Source organism: Labeo rohita, chromosome 10, assembly GCF_022985175.1.
Source record: "Labeo rohita strain BAU-BD-2019 chromosome 10, IGBB_LRoh.1.0, whole genome shotgun sequence".
Classification (NCBI taxonomy): domain Eukaryota; kingdom Metazoa; phylum Chordata; class Actinopteri; order Cypriniformes; family Cyprinidae; genus Labeo; species Labeo rohita.
In genome coordinates, this window is record NC_066878.1 from 13,533,759 (window position 1) to 13,543,613 (window position 9,855).

Sequence of the window (9,855 nt, forward strand, 5' to 3'; positions counted from 1 at the left end):
AGCACTTCTCCTTTGTCTAGATAATCCATCCACCTCACAGGTGTGGCATATCAAGATGCTGATTAGACAGCATGATTATTACACAGGTGTGCCTTAGTCCGGCCACAATAAAAAGCCACTCTAAAATGTGCAGTTTTATCACACAGCACAATGCCACAAATGTTGCAAGTTTTGAGGGAGCGTGCAATTGGCATGCTGACTGCAGGAATGTCCACCAGAGCTGTTGACCGTGAATTGAATATTCTCATCAGGGTCTCGACCTGACTGCAGTTCATCGTCGTAACCAACCTGAGTGGGCAAATGCTCACATTTGATAGCGTCTGGCACTTTGGAGAGGTGTTCTCTTCACGGATGAATCCCAGTTTTCACTGTACAGGGCAGATGGCAGACAGCGTGTATGGCATCGTGTGGGTAAGCGGTTTGCTGATGGCAACGTTTTTGGATCGAGTGGCCCATGGTGGCGGTGGGGTTATGGTATGGGCAGGCATATATTATGGACAGCGAACACAGGTGCATTTTATTGATGGCATTTTCAATGCACAGAGATACCGTGACGAGATCCTGAGGCCCATTGTTGTGCCATTCATCCACGACCATCACCTCATGTTGCAGCATGATAATGCACAGCCCCATGTTGCAAGGATCTGTACACAATTCCTGGAAGCTGAAAACATCCCAGTTCTTGCATGGCCAGCATACTCACTGGACATGTCACCCATTGAGCATGTTTGGGATGCTCTGGATCGGCGTGGATATGACAGCGTGTTCCAGATCCTGCCAATATCCAGCAACTTGATCTGATCAACTGTCAACAACCTCATCAACTCTTTGCGAAGGAGATGTGTTGCACTGCATGAGGCAAATGGTGTTCACACCAGATACTGACTGGTTTTCGGACCCCCGAAATACAGTAAAACTGCACATTTTAGAGTGGCCTTTTATTGTGGCCAGCCTAAGGCACACCTGTGTAATAATCATGCTGTCTAATCAGCATCTTGATATGCCACACCTGTGAGGTGGATGGATTATCTCAGCAAAGAAGAAGTGCTCACTAACACAGATTTAGACAGATTTGTAAACAATATTTGAGAGAAATAGGCCATTTGTGTTCACAGAAAAAGTATTAGGTCTTTGAGTTCAGCTCATAAAAAACAGGGGCAAAAACAAAAGTTTCGCATTTATAATTTTGGTCAGTATATATATATGTGAGCTTTTAAGTTTTATGTGTTTGTTTGTTTTTTTTCTCCCTAAATTTTAAAAGTAGTTAAAGGTTACATTTATTTAGTTTTTTTTTTTTGGACTCCTTCTGAGATTTTAGAACAAAAATTATAAAAAGTGTAAAAACGAAAAAAAAGAAAAATAAAAGCAAGAAAATGTTAATTTGTACTTTTTATATGAACTTACAAAATTATATGTATGTGTACCATTTTACAATTTATAATTTATGAGCTATAATATTATAGTATATAAAAACTGAGTTGATATAGACTGAATAAACTAAATATACTATATACTAAAGTTTAAATAATTGGGATCAAAAAAATTGGGAAGATTTTTTTACCAATAATTGTAATTTAGCATGCATGCATTAAATTGCATTAAATGGCAGAAAAACATTTCAGTTTTAAATACATGCTATTTTTTTTTTTACTTTTTTATTTAAAGACAAAGAGTCCAGGAAAAATATTATATTACTGTTACAAAAAGTTAAATTTTAAGATTTTTAAAGAATTCTCTTACGCTTATTATGGCTGAATAAAAAGAAAAAAAAATAGTAATATTGTGAAATATTATTAATGTTTAAAATAATGGTTTTCTATTTTAATATATTTAAAAAAATATATAATTCATTATCGTGATGCAAAGCTGAATTTTCAGCATCGTCTTCAGCGTCACATGATACTTCAGAAATCATTGTAATATGCTAATGTAGTACTTTTATTATCAATGTTGAAAACAATTGTATTATTTATTTATTTATTTATTTATCACGTGGTTCTTTTTTTCAGGATTCTGAGGAATAAAAAGTTAAAAAGAACATCTTTTATTCAAAATATAAATATTTTCTAACAATATAAGTCGGTGCTATCACTTTTTATCAATTTAACACATCCTTGGTGAAAAAAAGTATTAATATCTTTCAAAAAAGAAATAATACAAATTTACTGACCACAAACTTTGAAATGGTAGTTTATATTGTTACAAAAGATTTATATTTTAAATACATTTCTGTTCTTTTTAATTTTTTATTTATTAAAGAGCCCTAAAAGTATCATCGGTTCCAACAAAATATTAAGCAGCACAGCTGTGCTTATGTATTATATTATATTATATTATCATATTTGTGTTTATTGTATTTTTGATCATAGTCATGTGCATGTAAAAATTATATTAGTCATTTCACAATCAATTTTTTTTCCATTCAGATTCTTTAAATATTTTCCACTGACCTAAAGATTTTGCACAGTACAAAAATAACATTTTCTTCTGTGTATTTTGGGATTTGTTGTTAAACTAGCAATGCTGTCCAATGGGACAGGGATTACTGATGCAACCAGCACCCAAGCGACTCAATAATCCTTTCAAAGAAGAAAGAGAACAGCAAAGGTACGAATATACACACACCTATTCTTCCAAAAGAAGAGTGACAGAAAAAAAAAAATAAAAAAAAAAATGAAAAAATAAAAAAATCAGGCCACTCCAGGCACAAGCTGCAACTTCTATTAATATTTACACATAAATCTTCAGCTCTCTAGCCTCCCAAAAGCGTGTACATATTTAGATATCGTAGAGAACAGGCATTTTTATGCAGCAATATCATGTTTAAAAATAAATAAAACATACCAGAGGACCACTCCTGTTACTCACATGTGATTTCATCTATACAAACTCAGATTATCCACACTCACAGTGTGTGGCAGTTCGCTGAAAAACGGAAAAAGAAAAAAAGCTTTAGTGTCTGTGAACGAACATAATGAGCACATAACATAATGCTCTCTGAAATGCCACATGAGTGTTGCTTCCTCTCTGCAGCTGTTGAGTGAAAAACCATTAATGGCACACAAGGCCGCGCAGCAGCCTGGAGTAACCTGTCATTTCGCACAATGTTTACTTGCTGAGTCATAAGAGGAAGATTTTCTCCAACAGCTCAAGCATAGACTTTAAAATCAGCTGAGGCATGCTCACATAAAATACCAGATGTACTGGGAATTGAAAAGGTCAATGGTATTGGAAGATAATTATTACGGAGTTTGGGAGCATTCGTTCTTATTGTGTGTCACTTGCATTTTTGCTTTACAGTTCTGATTTCTTGTTCACAACTGTGTTCAAAATGAGCTGAAAAGCCTAAAATTGGCTGTTTAATGGCAGGTTCCAATGTGATAACTTACCCCACACAGTGTGACAAAACCACACACTAACACACACACTTGTAAAATTTTAAATGTTTTTGAAATAGGTCTTTTTCTTACCAAGGCTGCAGTTATATTACAACGATTACAATTTAAAATAAAAGTTTTCTGTTTTAGTATATTTCAAAATGTTCCGAAGCAAAGCTGAATTTTCAGTATCATTACTCCAGTCTTTAGTCTCACATGATCCATTAAAAATCATTCTAATATGCTGATTTGCTGCTCAAGAAACATTTATTATTATTATTATTATTATTATTATTATTATTATTATATGTTGAAAACAGTTGTGTTGATTAACATCTTTGTGGAGATGTTTCTATTCTCTGATAAAAAGAACAAAATTTATTCGTAATAGACATCTTTTACAACATTATAAATGTTACCCTCAATCCTATTCAATTTAATGCATCCTTGCTAAATGAGAGAGAGAGAGAGAGAGAGACTTCGACTTTTAAAACACTTTAATTGACATTAAGACCTCCAAATACAACATGTAATACCACAAAACACTTACAACAAATCACAGAACATCACCAATTAAGTGATATACTCCCCTCTTCACAAAATATAAATAAAGCTTCATTTGCACACCATTTAAATTCAAATTCAAATAAACTGCCTGTGATTTGATCAAATCTATATTCCATTCTAATTCTAAACTCAACCAAGGCAGTAAAAAATTTCAATACATCTACATTTTGCCCTTCAGCAGCCATTCTATGGGTTTTCCAAATGGCTAATTTAGCTTGACCAACTATAAAAGTACATTTCACTCTGCGTTCTTTAGAACACTTGCATCCATAAATAAAAAATACATTATTAAAATTAAAACCCAGATTTCCAAGTATTCTTTCCAATAATGCAAACAGTGGTATCAATCTAGAACATTCAGCAAAGACATGAAAAACAGTCTCTGATGCAAAACAAAAATTAGAGAGAGAGAGAGAGAGAGAGAGAGAGAGAGAGAGAGAGAGAGAAACCAGTCTATTCAGTCATCTGTTGAGAAATAAAGGCAAACAAATGATTATACAACACGCAGTTATTTTAAATAGTCCAAACTCATTAAATATGTATATTTTAAGACAACAGTGCCTCCCCCTGGTCATTCTAATTAGTAGTTTCTAATAATGAGGGAAAAAGAAATAGGCTACCCTCATTTAAATACGACCAATAACAAGATTACCTGCATATGCAAATTAATTAGCTAGATTACCTTAGGCAGGGTGAAGCGTGAAACATGACCCGCTGTTGTTTCACAGTTTTGGACCAAGATGAGCTCATTAATGTGGTATTTGCTTTTTGCAACTTTGATTACCTCTGGAATGGTGTCTGCAAATGAGTCCTCGACGCTGCATATGAAGGTAGCCTGTTTGATTTTCACAGTAGCGAGATGACAAATCGGTATCATGATTTTGTCACGCATGCAGCCTAATTAAAATGAACGTTTGGTCACCGAAGGTCAGTTTTTGTAATATTACGGGCGTTTGGCGCAATGAGCTGGGCTCCACGATCCGTCTGAAAGCAGAAGGGTCAGAGGTCAGAGGTGTGTATCAGACCGCGGTGGAGAGCACGCACGGCGCCGCCGGTTTACACCGAACGGCACACATCATCGGGATAGCTGGTAATGGGACTCAACCTACCATTTCGTTCTCCGTGTTGTGGGAGAAAGGTACTAAAACCCCTTCACCGGTAACGTTTTCCATATTCATAGACCTTCATACTGTGTCAAACAAAGTAACATTACCACACATTTGTTTTGTGTTGTTTTTTTTCCCTCAACTTCCCTAGTTTAGCAAAACCTGTGTGTATGTAACATTTAGTTTCGTTTGTAATTATTCACATATCTGCTACAGATTAATAGTTTAGTGGTTTAGAATTTGTTCTAGCACTTTTTACATAAATACAAATAGACCCTGGTAATTATATTTAATTGTTTGGTATGTAGTCATATTTCAGTTGGCAGACCAAATTTAAGATGGCTAATCTACAGTTAATGTTTACTTTTGTTGTTTTTAAGTTTATATACAGCATGAAACATTGTGCTTTCACACATTTTTCTCTTAAGAGCCATTTATTTTTAATTTTTTTGGACTTTGTGGCTTTAATGAACAGGACAGCAGAGAGATGACAGGAAAGTATTGGGCAGAGAGAGGGGAGAGGGATCTACAAAGGACCTCGAGATGTTGGCGCACTAACCTGTTAATTTAGGAAACGCGCTATTAATATAAAATGCTTATTATGTAAAAATATATAAATATTAATGTTAAAAGTTATTTGTATTCAAAATGCCTTTCCCCATTTTTTAAAAAAAATAAACCGTGATCAAAATTTGTCAGCTCTGATACTGCTTCCTATTAGTTTTTAATTAGCTGCAACGTCCCTGATATGAAAGCATGCCAGCCAGTGGTAAATTAATGGTAATTTTGTGTTGCGTTAGAAAGAAGACAAATTAACAATGCAAAGGTTTATGCTATAAAGGGTTTAAACTTGCGTCATGATTTGATCAGTTAACCGGATGTGCGGCCATACTGGCGATACTCGGATGTAAACAACAGCATGGGTTTGACAAATAACATACTACTGAATATGTTGTTCTGTTAATTTATGCTGTCTAAACCACAGAAGAAATGTGGAAGCTGCTAAATCATATAGACAAGGACTTAGTAAGCAGGAAAGGGTGCAATATTTTGACAAACTAAAGTTAATAGGTGGTAAAGATGCATACGAGTAGTATTAAGATATTAGCCTAATATTTTACCTACCTGACTGAAAATGATAAGAGCAAACACGAATGTTGTCAAGATTCTTCTCCTGGAAATCCTGGTTCAGTTTGGCCAACTGCAAATGCCTTTTGCCAGTTTTTTGCACTCTTCTCCGTGGTTTGTCATAACTTTTGGCGGTCTAAAGTACTCCAAATGTTTTTCCCGGTCTGACTGATTAGTACAGCCCAAAACATGACAATACTTGACCAATTTCAGCAGCGAAATATGTGAGTTTTGTTCGGTTCGGTGGCATTGTTTACATTCAGTGCTTAAAATATGGCCGACCGATGACGCATTTTCATTTTTGAATAATGAGTTTCATTTTTGAAAAATCTCTTTTGTAGACTGACCCAGGCGGTATCCTTTAGAAAAATTTACCATGGTAACCAAACTGCCAAATTACCTTACTTTTTTCATTACTGCTATGTGTGGTTACTTATGAATGGATCTCAATGGGGAAAGCTTTTTGACAACATAATGATGTAGCTAATGCATCTACCAGCAAGCAACGCAGTTTCTCACTTCCTGCTAGTAACTGGTAATTTCTCAAACTATGGTTACCTTGAATACTTTTTGCAAGCAACCTCTGTGTAATTCTGTGTTTGCTTTGTTTGGAACACAATGCTATAGTCATGTGACAAAATTTCTGTTTATCTGCAGGTTCATGTTCTGCTTGGGTCGGTCAGTGTTTTATTTTACGTGATGGTGCACAAGTGCTGAAAACGTTCTGGATGTTGCGCAGTGTAGCTGACAACCTGGCAGGTGACTGGGGAAGTACCAGGTAAGCTGTGCTTAAATGAAAATTTTGTTGGAAGTGCCTGTTGAATGTCTATGTTTCCATGTCTCCCTCTTTTTGTATTCCAGGTTGGGAGAAGATCTTTTTTTTCAAGACTTGAATTTCAAATGAAGCCAGTAAAAGATTCAATGTCATTTAAATTCCTTGAAGATGTTGATTTTCAAGGAGCTTGAGAAGTATTTAAACCTACTGAGACATTTAAAAGCCTTGTATAAAACCCTCAAGCTTAATAAAAGACAGAACAGAAAAGAAATCACTAAATTGATTGTGACAGTCTTTATGCTGCTGATATTTCTTCAATTCCAGGCTGACACTATTTGTTTGAGCTTTTAATACATCCATTCTAACTACTGCTGAGGATAAAATTCACCTTAAAGGTGATTTTACTTGATATTAGCTTAACATGCAGAGATGACTATATACACCACCAGTCAAAAGTTTTTGAACCCTAAAATTTGTAATAAATTTTAAAGAAGTTTCTTCTGCTCACCAAGCCTGCATTTATTTGATCCAAAATACATCAAAAACAGTAATATTGTGGAATATTTTTGCGATTTAAAATAACTGCTTTCTATTTTAATATATTTTAAAATGTAATTTATTTCTGTGATCAAAGCAAAATTTTCAGCATCATTATTCCAGCCTTCAGTGTCACATGATCCTTCAGAAATCATTGTAGTATGCTGATTTGTTGTTCAAGAAATATTATTATTAATTATAATGTTACAAAAGATTTCCGTTTCAGATAAATGCTGTTTCCTCGGAACTTTCTATTCATAAAAGAAATCTGAAAAAAAAAAAAAAATCTACTCGGCTGTTTTCAACATAATAATAATAATAATAATAATAATAATAATAATAATGTTTTTTGGGCTGCAAATCAGAATATTAGAATGATTTCTGAAGGACCTTGTGACTGGAGTAAAGATGCTAAAATTCAGCTTTGAAATCACAGGAATACATGGTAAAATGTATTAAAATTTCAAATGGTATTATTAAATAGTATTATTACTATTTTAAATAGTAAAAATATTTTAAAATGTTACTGTTTTTGCTGTACTTCAAGTAGATCAAATAAATGCAGGTTTGTTAAGCAGAAGAGACTTCTTAAAAAAAAAAAAAAAAAACATGAAAAATCTTACTGTTCAAAAACGTTCGACTAGTAGTGCAAGTAAACCATTCATATTTTAATTTCCTTAAAGGTATAGTACACCCAGAAATAAAAATTAGCTGAAAAAGCCATTCAAGATGAGTTTGTTTCTTCAAAGGAACAGATTTGGAGAAATTTAGTATTACATCAGTTGCTCACAAATGGATTCTCTGCAGTGAATGGGTGCTGTCAGAAAAAGTCCAAACAGCTGATAAAAATGTCAAATAATCCACAAGTAATTGTTTTTTTATCTAATATCAGAGTCTTCTATTCATAAAATTGCTTTCTCCAATGAAAAAGTCATCTTGACTGAATCAGGTGAGAAATCTGCACAGATCAAGCGCAAGCAAAAACAGTCCAAAATGATTTTAAAGGTGTTGTTGGATGCAAAATTCACTTTTTCATGTTTTTTGAACATTAATGTGTGTTGGCAGTGTATGTACAAATCTACCCTATAATGATAAAAATCCATGCAGTGGTTTTTAATTAATCTGTAAAAATAATATCCCCTTTTTCAAATCAAGCAATTCTCAGATGCCTGTTGTTGTGGCGTCACACCCACAGAGGCCGCTTCCACGATAGTTGATTGACATGAGCGTCTTACATCAGATCAGCTGTAACAGTCCGACCTCCATTGTTTCGATGCTGGAGCAGGGATGTAAATTACACAAGAATATCTCCGAGTGAGCGATTGAGGTGTTGTGTTGTTGGATGTAATATTGAACATAGTGGTCGTCATTTACTCCCAACATCTGAGCCGCCGAAGATGCAGTGGATTTCATTTGTTTGTGAAGGGAATGCACTTCCCGATCTACATAAATGCGTCTATGTTCGCGCAAATCATTCGTGATCCAGCTTCACCTACAGCAGTAGTGAGTGTAAGGTTTTTTTTTTTTTATGAATCTCTGAAATCATCTTTTCTAATAACGTGCTAATTAACAAGTTTAGCAGCTCGTCACTCCACAGAGAGTGACGAGCACGGCAAGCAGAGCTCATTAACATTTTAAGCAGCCTCGACCTGAACAGCTGATTTTGACAAGGTAAAAAGGGTGTTGTTTTGCACAACCACTGAGAATTTTAAACCAAAGTATATTATAGACTTTTCATTAAGACCCTAAAGAATCATATCAGCTTGTGGAAAATGGGCATCCGATGACCCCTTTAAACAAATACGTTTGTGGATTTTGATGTGAGAGGACAACAAAGGAACTTTTTCACTGGAGGACGAATTATTATATTATTTTGTTAAGTGGTGGTTTAACATTGAATCCACCTTGGATTTATTTCTTACAAACACATAGCTTTTTACTTTACTTTGATGGCGCCCATTCACTTTAAAGGATCCACTGGTGAGCAAGTGATGCTCAATTTCTACAAATCTATCCTGATGAAGAAACAAACTCATCATGTTTGACTTTTTTTCTTTTTTTTCATTTTTGGATGAACCGTTCCTTTTTTAAAGTGTAACTCCTGCACTCTTGAGCATCCTGACCAGCTCCACAAAGCAATGTTGACTCAACCAGTGGTGATTCTAGTGTTTCAGAAATGGAATTAAAAATGCAGCACCAAACGGAATTGAGAAATTGGTTTCTCAGGCACCGGCTCCCTTCGTCCTCCCAAACCTCCAACTTATCTGCAGGTAGTTTTGTGCAGTTTAAATTATGCATGGTCTTGTCATGACAGTTACAAATGCTGCTTGGAGATGGGAAAACTAGAGTAAAAAAAATCATCCAG

General features: G+C 34.7%; 1 protein-coding gene across 2 annotated transcripts; it reads left to right on the forward strand.

Moving 5' to 3' along the window:
- The first annotated feature begins 4,611 nt into the window (after positions 1–4,611).
- Positions 4,612–7,218, forward strand: avd (avidin). 2 transcript variants are annotated; one of them, XM_051121757.1, is made up of 4 exons: positions 4,612–4,774; positions 4,872–5,082; positions 6,836–6,956; positions 7,040–7,218. In XM_051121757.1, exons 1-4 carry the CDS (start codon positions 4,685–4,687, stop codon positions 7,080–7,082), a joined length of 465 nt encoding a protein of 154 aa, XP_050977714.1. In that variant the 5' UTR covers positions 4,612–4,684; the 3' UTR covers positions 7,083–7,218. The 2 variants fall into 2 exon arrangements, with proteins under 2 accessions (XP_050977714.1, XP_050977715.1); XM_051121758.1 differs by lacking the exon at positions 7,040–7,218 and having other exon boundaries at positions 4,872–5,102; positions 6,836–6,958.
- Positions 7,219–9,855: the final 2,637 nt, after the last annotated feature.